Source organism: Drosophila simulans, chromosome 2L, assembly GCF_016746395.2.
Source record: "Drosophila simulans strain w501 chromosome 2L, Prin_Dsim_3.1, whole genome shotgun sequence".
Lineage (NCBI taxonomy): Eukaryota > Metazoa > Arthropoda > Insecta > Diptera > Drosophilidae > Drosophila > Drosophila simulans.
In genome coordinates, this window is record NC_052520.2 from 10,722,157 (window position 1) to 10,747,287 (window position 25,131).

Below are 25,131 nucleotides of genomic sequence, written 5' to 3' on the forward strand. Positions count from 1 at the left end.
AAGGTGTGGGAATTCATTGACTCACCTGGAGTCCTGCAATCCATGCTCGCCAGACTCCTGGACACGCATCGCATACAATTCCTGGGAGAAAAGCTGCGTGGCAGGGACGAAAAGTTAAAGTTCAAATTTCGGGTCATTAGGAGGCGGCTGGGTCTAATCCATTAATTAGTTCACTATGATCCGAGGGGAGAGAGTACTTACCTCGCCGTTCTCGGGGGGATCACCGTTGCCAAAGGTGGAGGCCACAACAATTAACAATGCCTCGTGCTCAATGGAGGATATATCGTAGTCGGACATGCAATATATCTAAATGAATAAACAATTTAGTGGAGTGGGTATCCGTATACTGTTCATTCTTTCCCTTTTATTTTTTTTTTGCTAGGCCAAACACTTTTGTGGTCATTAGATACTCGGGCCCAAAACACGCATTATGGCCAGAGGAGAACCTAATGAGCCTGGATTCTCGCAAATACCCTGTGGTTTGTCACAGGTGTTTGCAGCTTATCTTATTTTGCCAGGCAGCCGGCAGATGCTTTTTACACACACATGTCGAGGAAACCAGGACTACGACTAGGCCAAGCTGTACCGGATCCTGTGGATCGGAGGAAACGGAAACAACCGGACACTAAGCCGGCAAAAAAAAAAATGTAAAAGTAAATTTCGGTTTTATGCTAATTCGTCTCATGTGGCGCTGGCCTTTACGGCAAGTCTAAGGTCGCAGGTTAAATTGGGGACACCCGAAATGGGGCTAATTTTAGATGTAGGTTAAAGCGTTTTATAATGTCAAATTAGGGATGTCATTTGGCAGTATGAAGTATGCCTAATGTTAGCTTATTAGCCGGGCTTTTTTTGAACAAAATTGTAAACTAGACCCGATAATTGTTACTCTATTTTGTTATAATATTAATATTTTCAGCTAGAAATGACACGATTGAATGTTCATTTTGTAGGATTTTCTATTGCTACTTTATTAAATACCTCGTGTTAAACTCACCTGTGCATTGAATGCGTGTCCCAGGAGCTCACAAAGTTGCTTGGCATACTGCTCCGATTTGCCAGTTTCGGTGGCATATAGAACGGTTGCCTTTATGCGTTTCGACAAGGCGCGTCCAAATAGTTTCGATGTAAATTTCACAGCCCTGCAACGAAGTGAGAACGAATGTTTAGCTCGTTTATTTGGCCAAATGGTGAATGCCTTAAAGCTGCACGACCAGCATCCATCGCCATTCGAGCCATAATAAGCCTTCTTGTCGAGGCTAAGACCATAACATATGTAGAACATAAGAGGCGTCGGCTGATATAGCCACTTTGATTGACATGCCGAGTAATTGGAAAATTCTCTACAAATATATACACATATGTATGTAAGGATCTGCACACATGGTTAGTCAATAATCAAAAGGGCGCAACAGAATTTTATTTCATAGAGTCGGACGCCCTGTTTCATTTCGACATTTAAAGTAGGATCGCATAAAATTTTATGCACAGCAAAAAGCGAGGCAACACAATGAAAGTCGAGGAATTTTCCTGCGGAAAATTAAAGGCCCATACATGAGAGGAAAGCCTTCAGCTGCTTCAACGACAGACGTTGTTCAGCACCCTTTCATCTATCTGCATGACATTTATTACTAAGGAATTGTGTAAATAAAATTAAGTAAGTATGGTTGAAAATATACTAAATAAATACAATTCAGAATAGAGTACTTTAGGTATTCATTGATGTACTTCTATTCGCAACGAAGTCGTTCTAGTAACATTGATATACTACTTCAGTAAAACGTTTGCGTATATATGTAGGGTATTCCCTAGTTGAAACTTCAGCTTGCCTGGCTTCCATTTCTTATTTTCCTTTGGGATGCCATTGTTTTCTTGGCTCTGCGCCGGCTGCCTTCAGTCTGCGCCTGGCAGGGAACTACTTTTTGGGATAAGAGGCCAAATGGATGCTTATAGGCAGTTTAAATGTAATTCAATATGTCTGGCACTTCCACTTTGCAGCACCTCGTGCCCGACGCACTTCCACTTCTCGATGCCCGGGAGCAGCGACTCCTGCACCTCCACATCCATCTCCACATCCACATCCACATCCACCTCCATCTCCAGCATTTCATCCTCACGCATTTCGCTGCACACACTTTTGTGCGAGCATGAATATAATTTCATTTTCATAAAGTTGTCGATGTCAGCGCTGATTTAATTCCATTTCATCTCATCAGAGCTAAGAGCCGCGGCGCGTGCTGAAACAATTAAACTTAATTATGTCTACGGCCTGTCATCGCAGCATGGATATATGTGCGGATACGTAATACGTATATCCCCTCATAAATACGTAAATACGAATGATTTCATTTGAGCGCTGATAAAAAGTTGGGCCCTCGAATAGGAGTCGATTTAATGGCAGGCCGTACATGTGCAGTTGCAACAGTTTTAATTGATAACTTTTTAATGAATTTGTGAACGCCATTTGGCAGTTGCTTGTTGGCCGGGCCATGTTGTTGGCTTCAGCGGACTGATTGCAGTAAATTAAAATTAATTAGCATGCAAAATACGCTGGTGTGGACAATGCCATTAACGTGCAGCGATTTAAAGTGCGGTCGTTAAATAATCATTATAATTCTTCACGCTTTATTTAACAGCAATTTTCATTAGTTCATATGTTTTTTTTTTTTTTTTGCCTACCTGCTTAATTGTGTAATTGATTTTATTTGTTAGGGCCGCCGCAGTTGTTTGTTTGAGCAGCCGATTAATGGACGGATACATGAATAGGTGTAAGGATTAAATGTAATTGAGCCAATGCTAAATGAATAATTTGCTCGGATTAAGACCATTGTATCCGATAGATTCAGCTTCGTTTATTTGTTCACAAATCGGATACTGAATTGATTAACATATCTGGTGGTTTCTGCATCAGACTGCATATTGACCAAAGTAGGTTTACACATGCACTTGACTTATAATTAAATGACATATTAACAGTATCACAAATTAATATTTATTATTTGTTATACTATCTAAATGCGGACTGCAAGCTAACCAAAATTTCTTAAGCTGGTTAATTTGCCCTTTGGTTTAACTTTGTTTGCTGTGACTTTAAATTCTAGTTTAAATAAGCTTCCTTTCTTCCTGATGGATTTCAATTTGGGTTCGTAAAAGCGGAAACTAACTTATAAATGTCTCAGCGTTTTACCTCGCATAAAATAAGGACATCAAATTTGCATAACAATCAACTTCAGACGCACATATGTTCCCAATTCTGCTGCTAAATCTAGGGGAGATCTCAGATAGAAAGGACGTGGCAGTATCCCGGCAAATAACATTTAAAATAACAATAACGGGCACAACAAACATGATGCAATGTACCAAATTATCCGGGCGACTTGATAACACTGGGGCAGGTGGAGGTGGGACTGGAGGAGCAGGAGCTGCGGAGCAGGAAGCCCCATGGCAATAAACCACAATCCATGTAATCTACTTAAAAGCTAATCCCTGCTGATGCTGTCGTGTGACACGGTGGCAAAACGACCGAACACGGGGACAATTACACGGGCAAGGATGCGAGTATCAACATCATCATCATCATCATCCACCGAATGGTTCAGGATAATGGTGGCAGTATGGGCAGGATCAGGAGGAGGACCAGGAGCGGGAGCACCGCCAAAGGTCGCCACGTTAACGGTAAGTACTTACCTAGCGATTTGTTTAAAATTGAATTTACGTCTTGGCTTCTTGCCCTTGCTCTCGCCACGACCCTTCTTCCACACGTGGGTGCGCCAGGCGGGATCCTGGTACTCGAACGAGGGCTTCAGGTAGTACAGAGCCATCTCCTGATGGAACACCGGCGTTATGGAGCCCGACAGCGGCGGCACGATCCAAATCCAATCAGCGGGACACCCATTCCTGTGGAGAAACAGAGACGATTTCAGCAATAGCAAGCGATGTCCTTTAATTGACGAGGGGGTGACTGAATCCTTTGGACTCATTTCCAGTATTTTTAGTGCCCCAAATGGCAGATTACCATTAACTAAGTTAATTGTGGCTGCCCCCGTCTGCCATAAAAATAGACACGAGGCTTATGGTTTTGATTTAGTGCTTGTAAAAGGAGACGATTTAGACTGGTTTGGGCATTCTAAAATAGCCCATTTCAACAAGGTTAAGGACATTTGTGAAATGGTAATGTACTCCTTATTTCGAAATCTAACTATACCAAAAAAGTAAACAAAGTAAAGCGCTTATTGTGCAAATGAAATGCGAACAATGTTATATTTATTTATAACTTCCACAAAAAGAAAAACTCCGCCTCTTTTGCCAACGCCAATGAAATAAGTTTGACAAATTGTGCGGCATTTATGTGTCTCGTGAGCACTTTACATAAACGCTGGCGACAGCAAATTGGAAGCGATAAATTTACTTTCGCACCTGCAAAAGAGTTTTCCGCGCGATTTTCCCCGCGGCCGTGGTAAAGTCAAATAAAACACGTTACGCCATAAACATGCGGTTGGGATATGGATATACATATACATATATATACATACATATGTGGATACGGTTGCGGATGCGGAGGTGTCATAAATGCCAACCCAGCCGGGTCATAAACAAACACACCGGATATAATCGCCGATCTGGGCGTTTACTCACCTGAGCTTGGACTCGTTTTCGAAATGCTTCATGAAACTCTCGCTGGCCGTGTGGTGATCCACAATGGTCACGTTGCGACTCTGGTAGGAGTGGAGCACGGCGATGTTCATCTCCACCACGGCCTTGTCCTTCCACAAGGATGTGGGCGTACGGGTGTCCAGTTGCATCTTCAGCGCCACCGTCTGCGGTTAGTTAAAAATCAATTTCGTTACTGCCTAATCGCTCTAATCGAATAACTATGTCGATTTTCGATTACTGTTTTCGGTTTTGCGGCCAGCATTTATTAATTACCAACTATGCTACTGTGGTGGCCAGCTCCAACAAGTGGCCCACAGCCTCTTGCCACTTGCCACTTGCCTCTTGCCACTTGCGAGTTAGAAGCCACAACGTATGTCAATTATTAATTTGGCCACAGGCCATCGAATGTCACGAGTGGAGCTGATGCTTGCAAATGATTGACTTTGATGATGACAAATACCACAGGACAATGGGAAATGTTTGCCAAAGCGCACGCATTTTACGCATAATAATAAGAACGAGCTATGGGCTTTAATAAAAAGTAATTATCACTAGAACTACACTACATTTGTTAGCTTTGATATATGCATTGAAAATGTTTCCTTTATTTTAGAATATGACTTATACAAAATTATTAGACTTAAATAAATATTTTCACTTCCTGGTTAAACAGAACTTTTTAACTGCATTTAGTACTCAATTAAGTAAGTGAAGTGGAATGTGCTCTATTTTTTATATTTTACATCGAGTTTCATCCACACATTGGCCTACCAATGCACCTGTCCCAACATTTTGCTGTCATAAAATGGAACCCGATTTCCGGAGAAGTGCTAATGGCGTTTTCATGCTGCTGCAATCTAATTAGGCTGCTGAGATCGATCGAATTTTAAATGCACTGCCAGTGTATTTAGTTGCAGGTCAGAATCGAGCATAAAATTACTTTAATTTTAACTCCGTAATTATTGGCCAAGGCAACATTTTTCAGGACTTAAAGAGCCGCCGTTCTTAAGTGCTGTTAACCAGCTTACATCCACCGCCCAGCGGCACATAGCTGGTGGGTAAAAAGAATGTTGGCCCAGTAAAAAAAAGAGGGCTTTATGTGGAGACAGCAGGAATGATAAGGGGGAGTCCCCGGTTGCCGGGTGCTCGGCACATTATGCGGCCTTATAATGAAATAAGCGCCACATCGCGATACAGCGACAAAGACATCAAGGACATCGGACAAGGACAAGAGCAAGGACAATGTCACGGGGGAGTGGGAACAGTTGGGGGTGGGGGGCGGATATCAATACTAAAATTACCACACATATACATGGTCGAATGTCTTTTTACTCCAACTTACCTCCAGCATATTGCGGCGATTTGTGTCGCATAAATTCCGGCTGCCAATCTCTGTCGACATGTACCAACCGCTGAATGTGGTGGCCGTAAACTGTATGCCGCCCACATCGAACAGCATACTCGATACGGCGGGCAGGGCGTACCATCGCAGTCCCAGATCCGAGAACCATTCGAATCTGCAATGGGAGAGCAAAAGTATTGGGTGCTTTTATTTCGCCAGCTCGATTCATATTGGGAGATAGGGATGATGGTGCGGGTGGTTGGGTCAGTGGCCACAGGCCGCGATTGTGGATGCAAATCCATTGGTTATACAAGCCATCAACCGACCAGCTGATGTACGTCGGACGTAATCCCGACGTGGCAACGACGACAAGCTAATTGAGTAGCTAAACACTATGGAGTCCCAACTGAACCGCCATAGTTCACATTTTATGCAAAATTATACAGTTTAAAGAACTTATAAAATAACTCAATAAATGCCAAATGAAGAGATACATTACCTATAACAGAAATTTGAAATTGAACGCATAATAAAACCGATTTAATTAAAGAGTCACGATGTCACGTAAAAAAGCGCTTAGCCAACAGCATTAATCATATTTGCATGGACACTTTAGGTCATTTACAACGAACAGCAAATGAAATTATATAACTAAAAATCATATAACCGTCAAGTTATGGAATAGTTTATGTGTGGTATAGCCTCATTGAGTATTTAAGCTACTTCACTTAGTTACAATAAGACACATTTGTTTAATAGACGCAGTCATGCAAGTCGGCCAACTAATAATTATACCACTATTTTTACTGCTGCTTGGCCATTCGATGGGCCAACTGAGGAGGACTCCCATCACTCGGCAGATCAAGCAGAACAAGACCCATGCCAATGTGAAGGCGGAGAAGATCGTGCTGGCGGCCAAGTACTTCCTGGTGGACAGACAATCCTCACAAACGACACAGGTGCTGGCCAACGGATTCAATCTGGAGTACACCATTCGGCTATGTATCGGAACACCACCGCAGTGTTTTAATCTTCAGTTCGACACTGGATCATCCGACTTATGGGTGCCGAGTGCGAAGTGTCCAAGCACCAACGAAGCCTGCCAGAAGCACAATAAATACAACTCAAGTGCGTCCAGTTCCCACGTCGAGGATGGCAAAGGATTTAGCATACAGTACGGCTCAGGCAGCTTGACTGGATTTCTCTCCACGGATACGGTGGACATCGATGGTATGGTAATCAGGAATCAGACTTTCGCCGAGGCCGTCGATGAACCAGGTTCAGCCTTTGTGAACACCATTTTTGACGGCATAATTGGAATGGCATTTGCGTCCATCTCCGGAGGAATCGCCACACCCTTTGACAACATCATCCGGCAAGGATTGGTCAAACATCCGGTGTTCTCTGTCTACCTCAGGCGCGATGGCACCTCACAGCTTGGCGGAGAAGTCATCTGGGGAGGAATCGATCGGAGCATCTACAGGGGTTGCATCAACTACGTTCCCGTATCGATGCCTACCTATTGGCAATTTACGGCTAATTCGGTGAAAGTCAGGGACATCCTGCTCTGCAACGGATGCCAGGCCATTGCCGATACTGGCACCTCGCTCATCGCCGTTCCCCTGCGAGCCTATAAAGCGATCAATAAAGTGTTGAATGCCACCGATGCTGGAGATGGAGAAGCCTTTGTGGACTGCAACAACCTCTGCAAACTGCCGAATGTTAATCTAAATATCGGTGGCACTACCTATACGCTAACCCCAAAGGATTACATCTACAAGGTCCAAGCGGATAACAATCAAACCCTGTGCCTATCCGGCTTCAGCTACTTGCAGGGAAATTTACTTTGGATACTGGGAGACATTTTTCTAGGAAAGGTCTATACGGTCTTCGATGTGGGCAAGGAGAGAATTGGATTCGCCAAACTAAAGAAGCATTCCAGTTATAGTGCTTATGCCTCCAGTTATGTGAAAGAACCAGCTAGCTATGGCATCGATTACTATTCCTACGGCGATGATTACTCCAGATTCTTTACCTGAGTCACATATATTTAAACTCCAGACTAATCCACCTGCCTATTTGTCTCATAAACCTCATGTTTAAACACTTGTATTAAAAAAAGATGCGTAAAACGTGTAACAAATATTTGCCGAGTTCTTTAATCTCTAAAACTAAGAGAGAGTTGGGTCTGTTTCCAAGTCAGCTTAAGTATGCCAACAGAGCTCGTGGACGTCATTAGCTTCCAGAAATGGAAAATTTCGTGGCTATTTATGGATATTTGCAGTTAGACAATAAAAAATTTGGGAGAGCAGACAGAAGTTATTTAAATTTCGAACCCATTTCAAATCTATTCACAGTCGAATTTCAGCCGCAGACATGAGACAGTTGCTAGTTTTATTGGTGCTTGTCGGGATTGGCCATTCCGCTGCCAAGTTGAATCGCGTCCAGCTCCACGTGAACAAGAACTTCACCAAGACCCATGGCAGTGTTAAGGCCGAGAAGACCGTGTTGGCATCCAAGTACTCCTTTTTGGCGGAGAACTCTTTCAGTGTCAGTTCCTCGAGTGCCACCGAAAATCTGCATAACTCCATGAACAATGAATACTACGGCGTGATTGCCATCGGAACACCAAAGCAGAGATTCAACATTCTGTTCGACACGGGATCCGCCAATCTTTGGGTTCCAAGTGCCAGTTGCCCGGCTTCGAATACCGCCTGCCAGAGGCACAACAAGTACAACTCGGCGGCATCTAGCACGTATGTGGCCAATGGTGAGGAGTTCGCCATCGAATATGGAACTGGCAGTCTGTCCGGTTTCCTGTCCACCGACACTGTGACCATAGCGGGAATCAGCATCAAGGATCAGACATTCGGCGAAGCACTCAGCGAGCCGGGTACAACCTTCGTGGATGCTCCTTTCGCTGGAATCCTCGGACTGGCCTTCAGTGCGATTGCCGTGGATGGAGTGACTCCACCGTTCGACAACATGGTCTCCCAGGGACTGCTCGATGAGCCCGTTATCTCCTTCTACCTCAAGCGACAAGGAACCGCTGTGCGCGGTGGTGAACTGATCCTGGGCGGTATTGACTCAAGTCTCTATAGGGGAAGCCTCACCTATGTGCCCGTTTCCGTTCCTGCCTACTGGCAGTTCACGGTGAACACCATCAAGACCAATGGCATTTTGCTGTGCAACGGATGCCAGGCCATCGCCGATACGGGCACCTCCTTGATCGCAGTTCCACTGGCCGCCTACAGGAAGATCAATCGCCAGCTGGGCGCTACCGATAATGGCGGCGGAGAGGCATTCGTGCGGTGCGGTCGTATCTCAGCACTGCCCAAGGTCAACCTGAATATCGGTGGCACTGTCTTCACCCTGGCACCCAGAGATTACATTGTCAAGGTGACGCAGTATGGACAAACCTACTGCATGTCCGCCTTCACCTACATGGAGGGTCTGAGCTTCTGGATTCTGGGTGACGTGTTCATTGGCAAGTTCTACACGGTGTTCGACAAGGGCAACGAAAGGATTGGTTTCGCCAGGGTGGCGGATTATTAACTTAACGTTTATCCCGAAAAATAAATAACATAAGAGAAATACCTGCAACACATAAAAACCAACTTGGAATATTCCTGTGGTCAACCTGATTTCGTTTTGAGTAGAGCTTACAATGTATGTGAGTCAGTTTTGAGAAAGTCAGAAATCAGAGCGATAGTAAACTGTGGTAATAGCCCCCATATGGATGCATCTTTATACTCACTTGGGATGGGTCAGCGGCACTTCCAGTATCAATTCGGGCGGGTAATCAAAGTAGTCCGGATCGTGACCATTGGCCGAGACCACCAATGGCAGTATGTCCCACTCGCTGCCCTTGCTCTTCCAGCCCAGCTTGGTGCAGACCTGATGGATGGAGGAGCGATGGGATTGGACATCAAACAAATGTGATTCGGAATCGAAAATCAGCATAAGGCCAGCGGCCAAGCGGTGGCATATATAAAATTGACATGTGTAAAAATAAATGGGGATACTTTGGGGCTCGGTTTTATATGCAAATACATCAATGTGGGCATGGGTGTGTGGACTACGGATTGACTGAAACCATGGATCGCAGTGTGCCCCAACCGCTCGGCGGAAACATCTGCTACCGTATTTGTGCTCGTATTTATTGACAGCTTTGTTGTTTGTTCGGTTTTTGCGTATTTAAAAAGAGATTTATTACAACGAGTTATAGAGCTATAGAGTGAACTTGCCACCCCCATTGTTGTTGTGGGCTTTTGGGGCTTTTCCAACTTGTTGGTTCGACAAAAGGTCGCCACATGGGCAATTGGGTGGGTCAAAAGGGCGGCGGTGGCTCGGATTTAAAGGCAAAGGCAGTTGATGCGTGTAAATATCGCGAAGGCTGTGGAAAAAACATATACATATTTATGCATGTATGATATGTAAATTGATAGCTGGATTGCGCAGAACCATGTGAATAAATAAGAGCTGTTTGATGGCATTGTAAATATTTTCGAACCGTGTCTATAACTTTGCGTTCAAATCAACAGGAAATTAAAAGTCAAAATAAATTATAGAACAATTTAGAACTACTAATTCACCTCTGTAAACTCGACGTTCATGGGATCGCCAATGATTTTCCCATCCGCCTGCTTGTAGCCGGCGTAAGATATTAGCTGGTTATTCCAAATGCGATAATCATGCTTGGCATCTGTGCGTTGTGGAAATATCGTGATGGCCGATCTGAAATATGAAATCAATTTACTTTACACAAGGCAACCGCAAAACAATTTGTGTACTCAAAACGTTAAAGTTCGCCAAAGTTGAATGAAACTTTTGGAAACAGCCAAAAGCGCTTTGCTTCCTAATGTGCGTTCAAGTTAAAAGTGCAACACCATGCGAATCGAATGGTGAAGTTGAAAGGGATGTTGCCTGAAATATTCATGGCATCAAATTGGCAACAGCCCTCCTTACTTCCACCCTCTCTCAATTCAGCCAATTAGCGGGCCAAAGCCATAATTTGGCAATCACTTTTCGCAAACATTCCACTGACGCCTGCCACGTAGCGAGTAGATTATTTGAAAATATCGAAATTGTGTGCGCCAAAGAGCATGGGAAAATATTAATAATTATGTGCAGCTCCAAACGATTAGAGGGATTCCAAAATTGTCCGTTCGGCCTAATTTCCATAAGCTGGCAATTACGTTTTGCAGGAATATCAAAAATTGCATTCCTAATTGCGAGTGTTAATTGTTCAATCGAAATATGATCATATTTTTAAAGTGTGCTAGTTCAATGAGTATATTTTTCTTTAAATTCAAAGTCTGCACTCATATTTTCTTAGAAAAACAATGAATAAATATTTAATTGAGCCAACACTTGACCGACAAATTCAATTACCTCAGGTTGCCTTTATTTGTTGCATATTTAATGTGATTGCAAATGGCTTCAAACATGCCACTTGTTGTTGTCACATACCGACAGTCAAAGACCTGCAAAATACAGTGTATAAATAATAGAAATATCAGCTTGACAATAACGAATCACTTTTCCGAGGAACATGTATAAATTTCCACCTCTAGGGGTGGAAAAAACGCGATTCCCGCCGAGCTAAAATTACCTAAAATATTCAAATGCTTGTAGCTGGAAACTAGAAAAAATCAACATCACTTGCAGACAGAAAACTAAAAGTGTAAACAATTGTTTTTTCATGAATTTTAGTTGCCCGCCCACAGACACACATTTATATTTCCCTTTTTTTATTCGCCTCGTCCAACGGGGCGGATGATAAATGTGACATAAATTTCTGTGTAACTTCTATATTTGTTTTATTTGCGGCATGGGGTCGCATAAGAGAGTTGTTCGCAACTTGTTCACACACCGAAACCCTTTTTCAATTATTTCGCTTCAATGAATTTTTTGCCATATTTCTGTTTAAGTGTCGAACTGGCACACCCTTAATTTTGCCTCTGTTATCTGGCTCCATACAATTGTTTTCTTTTTTTCCACACCTGTTTTGTGGGTTTCCGTGTGTTTTTGGGTCTAGGCCAGGTTGAAGTGCCTACAGTTGGCTTTATGGGATTTCTATGTTTAAGCCACTCGAAACTGAAATTCATTCTCGGCCAAGGAAAGCCCTTTTCATTCGATTTTCTGCTGTGTTGGATTTTGTTAGGTTTTTTTCTGTGTCGTTGGGGGTACAACGATGTACAACGAGTTTCCTAATTAAGTTTGCAAAGCGCACAAAACTGAACCCTTTTTAAGTGCTTATGCCACACATACTTCATTTAATTTAAAACAAAGTTCTCCCCATTTTTTTTGTCTCGCCGAGTGGTATTTTTTTTACATGTAATCAAAAGTCAGCGCTAAATATGAAATTATCATGGAAAATATTTATATTACGTTGTATCTGTTTGCTATAAGTTTTAGTTAAATATAACATTTGAAAACTCATTCCCATAAGTTTGTTATAAATAAATTGATTTAATTTGAAAGCAGAATCCGAAACTGACATTCGTCTGCAAATGCAAAGTACATTTGTTTGGCGCTGAAGGTGACTACCTGTCTTTGGAAATCAGATTTGCCTTCTCGAGTTCTCGCCTAACAAACACACGTAAATCATTCAGGCGGAAATGCAAATCGGTTTACACTTTGCTAGGCACACACACACTCACACACACAGAGTGTGTGCCATTTGGTGTGCCAACTAGTGATCATTATAATTTGTATACGAATATGTAGATTCGGGTGAATCATGTGAATAAATCTTCGCCTCGGGCGCCATTTCTTTTTCGAGTAAATTAAAATTTACGAGGATTTGCATTTCAAATTTCAGCTTTGTCTCTGTATATTTCCATTTTGACTCGGCTCTGCGCCTTGAAACACGCATAAATCTAGAATAATGTGGCCCAGACAAAAGGCCCATCATACATACTATATATTCGTCTGTGATTTGTGCTCTGACAAATTTGGCTGACTATTCCAGCGGGTGTATTGCCCATATCATTTCTTTTTTGGAATTGCATACGTTTAAGCCTAATGTGCCCTGATGAATTGTTGTCATATTTTGTGGCTGATGAAAGCTGATTTCGAGTTTCTGCATGACCTCTTCGGTCATGAATCACTGATAAATCCATCTAATCCTTATGAATTACGCCTGTGTGTTGCTTTGCCAAATAGAACTTAAAGACGTTTATCTGATATATGGCAGTTGCCATAAGTTTTTCCTAAAATAATTTCGATTCATAACACATAAATCAGCATTCGTAGCACCCACCTGCAACTTGGACCATTGTATTCGGCCAATGCAACGTGAAGAATTGCGCCAGGCCAATTTGGCACCATAAATTAGCTCCGTTTCGGTTAGCTGATAATGTCCAGTGGTCTCAATGCTCTGGCGCACCTGTTTCCACCGCGTCTCGTGGGCGGTGGATGATGTACTGCCATCGAGATAGGAAGTAAGTTATGTTTAATTTAAGTATAATATATCAAGCTATACTTATTATATCTAAAGTGTTATTTGTTTTATATGTTATGTAATCGATAGCTCACCGCTTTATCGATGTAAAGTACTGCTCCAGGAAGTCCTTGGCGTGTTCCAGGATGAGATCGGGTTTCCTGGCCTCCACCGCCGCATTGCCAATGTTCATAATGCTGCTCGTACAGGTGGCCTTCGAGCAGGAAAGAATCTGATGGGAATATAAAAGCGAGTCCCACAAATAAGTCATTAAGTCGGAATGAATACACTCTGTGCCCTATGTTTTGACAGCTTTTAATTAAACAAGTGTAATTGCTCATTTTGGTAATTAAATTTTTATTGGCACTTGCCCTGCAGCGGCAGTCGGAAAAGCGAACTGGTGACAGTTGAGAAACAAGTGGAGAGTAACAATGGTACGAAAATTAAATTGATAAGAAAGATGAGGAAAAGCAAAGGTCCTTTTGGAATCCGCCCCAGTTTAGTGAGCTGCGTTTAAAAAGCATTTCACCGTCAATTGCGGATGTCGCTTTTCCTCCACGTCGTTTTCCTCGCGCGCTTTTCCTCAACTTAGCTTGGTTTGTTTTTTTTTTTATTTTTATGATGCGTGTCGTTGTAATTTTCATTTCCTCCACTCCCGCAGCTCACCTCGGATTCCTGCCAGCAGAGCACTTTCCTCCACCTTTCGTCTTCTCAGTTTATTTGCCCGACGGTTTAATTTACTCAACGCCACGACTTCGCTCTGTCTGTCTATTGCTCCCTGGAAAAGCGGCCGCAATCCGCCCAAGACACCCGCGGTCATAATTAGTTTGTTTTTCCAGGCAGTTGAGCCCTTGGAATTGGCTTGGCAAAGTGTGGCATAAAAACTGCTCAAGTGTCGCAAGTGTCTAACTAAAAAATTTCATGCGGCTATGCTTGCTACAATTACGTCAATCATACGCAGCGTATGCCGCGGTAAAAGCAGCTTCTTGAGGCTTACGAGCACGTTTAGTGGGTAAGAATGGTAAAGGACACATTAACTGCTGAAATAAAGGAGCGATTCAGGGCATTAAACTGTAAAGTGAATAGATATAAACTAAGCCAATTAAAGAACCCTTGAGTAACTCGTTGAAAAGTCAATTTGAAAAGGAAATTATTTTCAGAAAAGTCCTAAATAGAATCTAAAAAGGATCTGCTGGTTTTCGATGTAAAATTTAAAATGTAAAATGTATGAAAAATAGATATTAATATAGAAAGATTATAAAGTGTGATTCTTTGCCATTTCATAAGTCATTTGTGCTATTCTCTTTTGAATATAAAATACTTAGTAAAATAAGTAGTAAATGTTGGATTTGCATAGTTGCATCCTACAATAACTGAAAAATCTGAATCGGTTGTTAAAATGTAATGCCTTTCGAACATCCTGGCGTTCAACCAGTTGTTGAGGCAATAAAAGTGGTAGGTAGCTAGTAAAAGTGGTAATGGCAGTAAAAGTTGAAAAGCAATACCCGTCAAAGTATCACAGTTGGCAAAATGCCGGCATGGGAAAATTCAAAGGATTAGTTTGTGAACGTACTTCAATGTTGAGCTGCGATTTCCACAAAGGCACATTAATTTTAGAACTCTCTCTTGTTTGCAACCGCTTTGCCCACAATAAAGTGCAGTTGCAACTTAAAGGCAAACCACATACTTTGCCTTGTATGCACATGGCAAAAATGCAATTCCTTCTGCCTCGCTCCCTTCGGCCCGCCCACATAAACTTTGCCAATTTTCACTCAGCTGCACAAGACAAATTTATGCACAATGCAAACAGCCACCGAGCCCGGGAACCGAAAACATCACCCAAAAACCAGCGACACACATGACGCAAGTACGTTAGTTAGTTAGCAACTGGAAGGAGTTATTATCCTAATAAGCCGGAATCGGGCGCGGAATGCGTCTGGTTAAGTGGCTAAATTATTACTTTTCCGTGGGCGAGCAGCTCGTAAGCTAAACAAGACGTCATAAAAGCGCCGGCTTTTCATTTTCATTTCCATGAATTTTTTTTGGATGGGTGGGAATGCAAATAATTGCCAGCGCGGGACTGGTTAGCACTCAAAGTTGTCCAAAATTGTTTTATGTAAATATAAACAGGAGGAGGTGGAGCGGCATTTGCAGCGGAACCGGAAATTGTTGCAGCTGCCGAAATAAATACGAAGGAAACGCTGGCAGGATTTCCCGCCCACCCACACTCACACACACACATTTACGAGGCGAGCAGCTTAAAGTTTGGCGTGTAAGTTTGGTTTTCCTTGGGCCACGTGCCGCCCAACTCCACTGAGTGGCATCTCCCCGAGAAACTGCACTTTCTTCAGAAGAGGAGCAGCACTTGCCCGCCGAAAATGGTTATTTTTTCGCGTCTCCTCGTGTTTGCTGCAGAATTATGCCCTGCGGCGTGGGAAAGTGAAAGAAGTGCTGCCGTTTTCATTCGCCTTGGGGCATGTTTTCCTAGCCAACAACGAATAGTGGATGCCCTCGCAGGGATGGCACTGAATAAAACAGCGAACATCTAAAGCGGATTGCATTTATACGCTTATAACAGGTGCTTTACTGTATATCCCCTTAAAAAATCAATAGTTAAACATTAAGTAAAAATATGCTTATTTAAAAGTTCTATGCATGCCTAGGTGTTCCCAACTTTTTATGCGAAATGTCAACAAAAAGTTAACCACAAGTCAGCCAATAAAAAAAGTTATTGGCAACACGACAAGTGCTCTCACCAAGCCATTGCCATAAGATTCCCGAGACGCTAGTTTTCTTCCGGAGCAGAAACATAACCATGGAGGAATTCAAATATTAACTGCATTCTGCGGCAGTTAAGTTTGTTTTGCCACTTTTTGGCCCACCTTTTGGCCATGAAATTGAAATTGTACGGCAACTGGCACACGAATTAAGTGGAAATGCTGTCAGTGGTAATGAAAAATGCAACGAAAATATTTGCCCAAAGTTTCGGTAGTCGAGTGCATGATATAAACAGAGCTGAGTAGCAAAGTCACTCATGAGGAGTTGAAGCTAACAATCCAGGATACGGATTAACCGAAAAGTGTGCGGCAATAAAGTTTCATTAACTCGTAAGGATTAAATACCCTTTTCACATGCTCAAGTTACAAAATCCCGAGTGTTAAATGGCACGATGTAAACTTAATGTTTGCAACTTAAATTGCCGGTCCATCGTTTAAGCGGAGCTCCATTATAATTACCTGGGTGTCGGAAGTGGGGGATCCTTGGGAGCAATTTGCATGTTGTTGCATGGAGTGCTTAAATAAAATGGCACAGTGGCTCATATAAATTTGTGCATTGCATAATTTTCGAGCGCATTAAAACGGCGGCGGAAGGGAAATGAAACTTGATTGTGAGAAAGGATTCGTTGCGCCATTTCCGCTGTTGGCGTTGATGCTGACTTAATTAGCATAGAAAGTGTAGCTGCAGCTGCAACTGCCACTCTGGACTTTTGGGTGTGCCGCACTAATTGGGGTTAGGTGTCCCAACTTTAAGCCGACTTCTGACACCGCCGACTTGCCACATCGCTTATGCAATTTGCACTTTGCTCCTGCCGCCTCCACACGACTAAATGAGCTTCGAACCAATGGAGCGGCGGTGGCTGAATCCGTTTTGGCCAACTGAGTGTTCGGCCAAATTAAATTATGCAGATTGTGGCGGCAACATCGCTGAAAGGTATCCAAAGACATTTGCCTAATGAGCATAGCGAGTTTTGAGCACTGACAGTTACTAGTAGTTGAATTTGAGTCAACAACAATTAGAAAACTTTCCTCTAAGCCATTGAATTAGAAAAGCAAACTCACTTACTTTATTTCCTTCATAACATACAAGTTTATTTTGCACTTCACAAATACCTCATTTCTATAATAAGCTAAAAGAATTTTGTCTTATTTTTCGAATTGCCATGAAAAGTTGTGATGGCCTTCCCCATTATTAATTGTTTTCAGCTGGAAAGATAGAAAGCTTATCCCGCCCAATTTTGTCGTTCGTAATAGCTCAACATTTTCAGAAAAAAAGCAAACCACATTAGCCCAAAAATAGTATATAATTTAACACCCACAAAGCAAGGAAAAAATGTAGAAAAATGATCCAACTTCGTGCCACTTTATTACGATGGGAAAAGTTTTGTGGATGGGCACAAAAAAAAAAGGAGCAGCAGCAGGGTCCTTTATTTAATCCGCCATCCAGCCTGGGCACGCACTCTGCCAACTTTTGCATAACAAAACTGCTGTAAAACGCTCCAATTGCAAACAAAGCGACAGGAGCCACGCACACACATATGCAGGCTGCACCCACACACTCACACAAACAATTACATGGCAGGCTAACATTAAAGGAACTCCTGCAAGTATGCAATGTTTCTTGTGCTCGTTGGCCAACTCACTTTTAACGCATTCCACTGGCTGAAACTTCCTGCTCTTAGCCCGAGAATTGTTTTACTGCCCTTTTATGGCACACTCTCTCGTGCATGGAGCGGCGGTGGCTTCTTCTTGGCCACGTGCACTGGCTAATTATAGCCAAGATGCCCACTCCCAACCGCCACAACCTGGACGTGACTCACCTCGCGACCCTTGCAGTGCAGTGTGTCGTAGACCTCCGGCCTGCCCTCGATGTTCTTCAGTCGCATCGGCTTGCGCATCAGCAGACTGCGTCCCTCGTCGTCCAGGTGCATAAAGCTGCAATTTGGAAAGTGATTTCAGATGCAGTTGTGGGTGGAAAGTGCGGTAAAGTAAGTGCCAAGCCAGCGAATCTGAGCGCCATTTGGCCACTAAGCTTCGCACATTAATCGCGCAATTTGTCTAGGCGCTGGGTAGTCCGTTCTCTTAGTCTACTCATCTTGGAGTAATTAAATATGAATGTTCTTAAAAAATATATTTTTTGTTACTACTATTGGTTACTACTGGATTTTTGGTTACTACTATTATAACTTATTGGCAACTTTTATTAAAGCTCTTTTTTTACATAGAAATAGTATAAATTTTCCTTTCCTTTAAGGGATTTTCCCATTCCTTTAAACTTAAAACGATTTAAATGCAAGCAAAGATAATAAATAAAAGAATAATAAGAATAGCCTAGTCTTCTATGCCTATGGCTAAATTGTTAAATTTAAAATACAATAGTTGAAATAAACGAAACCCAGGCAACCAAATGCATTTTGCCTAACTGCCTAGCAGTGAAATAGAAATGGTTTTCTTATTTTTGAAACTCAATTTCCCCCCAGCAAATGCTATTTACCAGCATCACCAGGAAAACCCATCTAGTTCCCAAGCGCAACTAACTCAGCTTAGTCCTGCCGCCATCCTGTGGCTGCCCCAAACAATTTATCAGTCATGCCAGCAGTGGTGTGCTCCACATATCTGTGATAAATGCAATCCTTACCTGCCGGCACGCGACCGATAATCCTGTGACATCTTTCTGGGCTGCTGTTGGTTTTTCGGCGACGGCGATAGTTCCCGCGAACTTTTTCCGGACGCAGTGCCGCTGCCCGAGGGAGGGCATCCCGCACCCTGACCACCACCACCACCAGCGCCACTCCCACTCCCGCTGCCACTGCCATCCAGTTCGACCACGATGCTGGTGTTGGTGCCACGCCGTTCGCGAATTGGAGGCGATGCTGTGGAGATACTGGCGCGCTTGTGGTGCCTCAATGGCGTGCCACTTGAAGATGGCAAGCCTGCTGCTCCTTGAGCTCCTTGCGCTCCACCCGGATGGTCCACTTCATGGCTGGGCGAGGAGTCACCGCCTCCGCCATTTGGATTGCCGCTCAAGAGCCCATTGCCATTCACCGTTGGCGTTGCTTGAGTTTTGATTTTTCTGCTATTTTGTTGCTGTGCCTGTGCCTTCTGTTGCTGCAGTTGCTGCTGCTGCTGCTGTAGTTGCTGCTGCTGCTGCAGTTGCTGCTGTTGCTGCTGCTGTTGCGCATTTGTTGCACGTTTGATGGTCACGAATCGCAGGTTCTCAAATATCGATGTGAAATGCTGCGACATCTTGTCCGGGGAACGTGGAGCAGCTCCTCTGCGCTGATTGTTTGCCTCGTTGATTTAAAATGCAGCCAACAGGTGAACCACTTGGACAATTTACCCTCCAAGTTTTTGATTAAATTCGGTTCGCAAACTTTCTGCGGCTCTCTTTTTCGGGCCACACTCAATTGCTTCGCTGAGGATTGAAAAGTTTTGGGAAAGTTGTATTACTTCGCTTGGTCGGAACGGATAAAGGAACTTAAAAACATGCTGGTGTAATGAGCGATTTAATGAACAAAATCGGCAGGATAAAGTTTGCTTTTGTTTTCCTATTGTGTTAGTTTTAAGTATATGCTATAATTTTAATATGATTGAAGTGCAATAACTTGAATAAGACAGTATTAATAACCACTTAAGAATAATCCTTAGTTGACTTATTTGATTGACTGTGTAGTGGATTCCCCCAGCTTGTGCACTTGAATGAAGCCATACCTTCGGCTTAAGGCTCCTCCCTCGAATGTCATCAGACATCATCGAGTTGTTCGGCTTTCTGCTCCTTCGGCTCCACTCAAAATGCCTGAGAGCGACGCAAGGAAAACAATAGATGGACAAAGGCTGGCTTTTAGCTACAAAAATAGACTTATGCACTCAAAGCCAGCCGGCCAGCTAATTGATTGATTGATAAGGCAAAGCAAAAGGGCATAAAGGCACGTACTGTATATGTGTGTGTAAGCCAATGGAAAAATAACACCCAGTAAAACAAAATAAACCAAAATTTGCGGTCATTATTTTGATTTGCCTAAGCAATTTTCCAAAGCCGTCATTAAACAAACAGCAAAAAACGAGTGTGTACAAACAATGGGAGGGTAATTAGAAAGCGATAGCATTTCATTGGACATTCTGTGTGACTGAGTGCGGAGTGCCCTCAAAGTGAATGATTCGGCATTTGATTTCGAATTTAAATGCGCGTGGGTGCCCATGGAACCTCCCCCAGGTCAGCAATGGTCAGCAGCTACCCATGTCAAATGCAGCCACAAGCGGAGGTTAATCAATGGCAGCGGCTCATCGGTTTCGCATTTCATGTGGCCCAAGTACACAATAGCCACCTGTCCATTACCGATGCTCGAAAAAGGATAATTCACACACGGTTTTAATCAGAGTTATCCTTTCAAAGTTACACACCTCATTTCATTAGCCAAACTCTCTTTAAATAGTTTATAAAGTAGACGTGACCAATTATATATGTCTTGATTATTTTTGAGTAGGCTTAAAGCTTACAGAAACTTATTCCTGCTTTTAAATTAAACAAATTTAATTAAATCTTCTGTTGTGCCAAACTTTGCTTTGCAAGTCAGCTCAACTGATGCGTCATCTTTAAAATTTGCACATTTTTTCAGGCGCTTAGAGGTCAGACAAGTGCTCTCCAAACAAATGAACGAGCCGCGAATGGAAATGGGTTTTTTGTTTTTAGGGAAGGAAAAGGGAAACAGCAGCTGGTGGAGAAAAACAGCGTGAAAATTGGCTGCCGAATGAATGATTAAACCCCTTTGAGGGCACAAACCAAAGGGCTCAGCAGATGTTGTCTGCAACTTTTGCAACTCTAATCAGAAGCCTCCACTTTGCCACGTTGAAGGTGAAGGTTAAGCGGAGTGTATAAATAGGCCAGGTGCCGGTTCACCTGCCAAATTAAAGGTAAACTAATTGAATTTTCATAGAGCGGCAGGGACTTCGTCACTTTTTGATTAAGAAAATTTATTACGCGGAGGCGTCTGGTTTTGTGGTTTGCAGCAGGCAAATTGCCATAAAGATGCTTTTAATTGCTACAAATGTTCAGCATGGAGTGGAAAACCCGGTGTCTGCTTTTCATTTCCGCTTGCGTTTTCCTCGTTGCCAGCTTAATCAGCCGAAAGGCAAATAAAACCGGTGGGTATTCGCTGGAGTATTTAGACAGTGCCTCTGGTTATAGTTGTTTGTCAGTCTCTGGTGGTTTAAAATCTAATGAGCTGAGTGGAAATTAAATAGGGTAAAACAATAATCCTAAATGCTTAAGACAAACTTATTGAGTGGTAAATAACAAGAAGTAAGCTTCACAATTCCTTTTTATTTGGATACTACGTTATAAATTACATTTATTTTCTTTATATTGCTCATACGCAGTGTTGTACAATCGCCAATGGAAGTATAAATTGTGAGTAGTGCACTCATTTATTTCTACGGTTTATTTATCAAAGCTTCAAAAAGTCATAAAACTAAATATTTATAGAAAGCCAGGTTCATATATGAATATCCAGGATTAATAGTCGACCCAATAAATTTAGTGAAAACAAAGAGTTCAACTTCAATGCTCTGGCAAACAATGCCTTCAAAATCAGAAAAACATTTTGTGAAAATAGAGCTGTGAAGACTTTTAGCAGGAGTTAGAAAATTGAAGTCCGATTTATGAACCGAAAAAGGGGGAAATCATATAAATTTTCCGAAGGAGGCTTTACGCACAAGATCTTTCGCAGGAAGCACAATTCAATCACATTTCCCCGGCAGCAAGTGGAAAATCTCAGATTTCCTACACTGTCAACACTTCAGCTCCTCCAGCACTGCTCCTCCACGTCGTTTTAAATCCAATCAATTGCTTTAAAATAAACCCTTGAATAAAATCAAAGGCAAAACCGTAACGACGACGGGCGCTGAATGCTTTTCGTATTATCTCAAATGACAACACAGCCGCGTGAAGAAATGAAAACCAAAGGAAATCGTACAATTGGGGGACAAAGGAAATCGGTTAAAAAAATGCTAAAAAAAAAAAAACAAAAAAACAAAAAATGCTGCCAAGTACAATGCAAAACTGTAAAAAGGGGAAGTGGAAAACCAGCAAATCTGTTAAGAAAAACCATTTAAATGGTAGACACAACACAGCCAGCACAATGGGCATGTGGTTTCCCACCCACACAGGTGTAAGCTGGATTCAGCCAAGGCCTTGACTTGTGGTCAAGTGCGAATCCTGACCAGAATGGTAGTCGGATTTGGGAGCACACTAATGTATATCCAAGGCAAATAAGGCGAGCGTGTGCTCTATAATTAGGGTATTTTTCCTAAATTGCTATTTAAATTGGCTTAGGCACGGAGTAATTTGTATAACAATAGAGCTGTTGTAAGTATGGTGTAGAATTTTAAATGGTAATTAAGCCGAAGGATAATTAGAGCAGCAGACAATTTTTATTGGCGAGCATTTAGTAACAGGAACCAAACAAAATGGGTAATATTTTCATTATTATTTTAAGGAAATTTAAAATGGATATTAAACATACCTAATGCACTTCAAAGCGTTTGAAACTGAATTTTTACCGGATTTCTTGGCATCCCGCAGAGCTCTTATAATTTGACATGTTTCTATTAAAAAGAACTGTTCTCATCGCTCAAAATTTATTTTATGCTAATGCAAATTGTGAAATAACCCCAAGTCAGCTGAGCATTTGCAAAATGAACGAAAGACCCCTCGGTAAATAACACATCATTTTTGAAGATTCTCGTAAAGTGAAGAAAATCCTTTGGCCATCCCTTTGGTTGGCTCTCAAAAAATGAAAAAGGTAAACAAGTTTTATTTCCCCCCCTCAAATGCTGACTAACCGACTCTGGATTAACATATGAAAGGGATAGTCCTGCGAAGGATTTTATGCCTGTGTGAAAAAGGATTCGCCTTTGCCGAGCAGCGGATCCGAGTGCGCCCACATCCTTAAGCAAGTGTATTAAATATTCACACATAATGTTGCAAAATTTATACTCCTGTCGTCCTTTGTGATGTCAGCCTCAGCTGCGGTTCGCATTTTGATAGTCAATATTGAATGTTTATTTATTGTTATTCAAAAACATGCCGAACATTGCATATTACGTACACATTAATGCGAGGTGTGAGTAATGGAAGGCAGGTTGAGCTGAAAGGCTGATTTGTTCGCAAATTGATTTGGGTATGCATTAGACATGTGAAAGGGAAAAGTCGCCGCACATTGCGTTGAATCTTCAAAGGAGATATCCTTAATTTCGAAATAATTTAGCTAATGGTAAAAAGTTGTTCCGCAGTGCATCTGACTGCATATGAAAAGGTCACAATAAACATATAGCTAATATAGTTTTAGTTGACATTCTGCAGTGCTTTTTGTTCCGGATTATACGTATCGCTGAGTTTCTATGGAACTACCTTCTCGACTATGCAATATACCATGGCCCGCCAAGCATCAGGCATATTATAATTATCTTAACAACGAAATGAAGAAAACTGGCGAAACGTGGATGGGACAGCAAGGATGGGACGGAAAGGATGGGTCCTTGTCAACCGTTTGACATCGGCTGCTGCGACAGCTTCGCAGGAAGTTGGCCCACTGCCTCCCGAAAAAGTTTTCTTGGCACTCAATTTGATGTTATTTTTTACTGCTAATTGTTTTTCAATTTATGTTGGAAATTTTGTTATAAACATATTTTGTTGACTGCATGCTAAGGAGTTAATTTCCGCATCTTTGATAACCTTAATTACCTAATGGGGTTTCGCGTTTCCTAATTCAATTTGAGTCTTTTGGCTTTGAGGGTATTTATTAAAGATTAATTTCCCTTAATTATTTTTCATTTTCGGGGTAAAGCACTTTACTGTTTTTTTTTTTTTTTTCATTTCCAAATGGCCGAATAATACATTTAATTGCAAATTTTATCATTTTGATATCTTTGGGACATTAATCAAATGACTGCTTGAACTGGAGGGTTCTTGGGATTGACTGATTATTGTGGTCCAGCAATTAGTCAATCAATTCTAAGTTGACATTGGGTTCATTTTAAATAGATTTTCGTGACATTTCTAATAAATCATTTACATTCATTGTCGGGTTAGCTACTTTGCTAATGAAATAAATTACCAACTAATTTGCATGGATTTATAATCCTTTTATATAAAAAAATTATATAATGTAAAATGAATTAATTTTATTACTTTTATAGTTTGGTAGAATTATTGTTAACAATATCTTTCTTTTTTAGTTAACAACAAAATTGTGTTCCGCTTTTTCTTTAGTTCTTTATCCAACTAGGTTTTTGTTCTCAAGATCTTATCTAAAATTTTGAATTTTCTATACGTTTTTATATATTTTAAATATTATTTAATCGTTCTATAGAAAATGGATGGCAAAGAGAGCTACTTCTCAAAGCATTTTAGACTTAAGTGGCTTAAAATATGATTTCAAAGATGACTATGTTATTTAACATATTTGAACTTAACGATTTATACTTGTACTTGTACCTTTTCAAAAACTATATTTTTGTAATTAAATAGATTAATTAATGGTAACTATCAACAGTAGTTTATTGCACATCTTAACAAGCAAAGAAAGAAATATTTCTCTTCACTCTGCTTTGGGTCACTTCACTCACAAAAAGATTTAAGGACTCTTTTTGAATTTCAGTTTCTTTTGATTATCTCTGTGTGGTCCTTCGATTTCAGTTTTCTGCGCGATCCAAAGAACTCGAACGCCGCGCGTTGACTGAAGCTAAGGCCGCAACGCAGCATCCTTAAATAGCGGCTGAACCTCCGCCAGCATCCTTTGGATGTTGTTGAAAGCTCGGCTGCCACACAACAACAAGCTCTAAATGGCGTGGGTCCTGGCTAAAGCTCAGGCGATTCGGCGGCAGCTGGAAGGGGAGTGTTGGAATAACGACCTTGT

General features: G+C 41.8%; 3 protein-coding genes across 3 annotated transcripts in view; 2 read left to right on the forward strand and 1 right to left on the reverse strand.

The window, feature by feature from the left end:
* Positions 1-24,968, reverse strand: part of LOC6731889 (nitric oxide synthase) — a 32,903-nt gene extending 7,935 nt beyond the window's left edge. Inside the window, exons 1-14 of the mRNA XM_039298374.2 lie at positions 24,711-24,968; positions 18,855-19,631; positions 18,037-18,151; positions 13,535-13,671; positions 13,260-13,422; positions 11,387-11,478; positions 10,588-10,729; positions 9,750-9,889; positions 5,993-6,167; positions 4,633-4,814; positions 3,685-3,894; positions 995-1,139; positions 202-306; positions 26-93 (exon numbers count right to left, since the gene is read on the reverse strand). Of these exons, the coding sequence (XP_039154308.1) occupies positions 26-93; positions 202-306; positions 995-1,139; positions 3,685-3,894; positions 4,633-4,814; positions 5,993-6,167; positions 9,750-9,889; positions 10,588-10,729; positions 11,387-11,478; positions 13,260-13,422; positions 13,535-13,671; positions 18,037-18,151; positions 18,855-19,462 (2,282 nt within the window). The 5' untranslated portion in view covers positions 19,463-19,631; positions 24,711-24,968. The remainder of the gene's footprint in view (positions 1-25; positions 94-201; positions 307-994; positions 1,140-3,684; positions 3,895-4,632; positions 4,815-5,992; positions 6,168-9,749; positions 9,890-10,587; positions 10,730-11,386; positions 11,479-13,259; positions 13,423-13,534; positions 13,672-18,036; positions 18,152-18,854; positions 19,632-24,710) is intronic.
* LOC6731890 (lysosomal aspartic protease) lies at positions 6,731-8,137 on the forward strand. Its single transcript, XM_002078989.4, has one exon. The coding sequence runs from the start codon at positions 6,760-6,762 to the stop codon at positions 8,029-8,031; it is 1,272 nt and encodes a 423-aa protein (XP_002079025.2). The 5' UTR covers positions 6,731-6,759; the 3' UTR covers positions 8,032-8,137.
* Positions 8,333-9,553, forward strand: LOC6731891 (lysosomal aspartic protease). The gene has a single exon (XM_016179960.3). The coding sequence runs from the start codon at positions 8,369-8,371 to the stop codon at positions 9,545-9,547; it is 1,179 nt and encodes a 392-aa protein (XP_016024560.1). The 5' UTR covers positions 8,333-8,368; the 3' UTR covers positions 9,548-9,553.
* Positions 24,969-25,131: the final 163 nt, after the last annotated feature.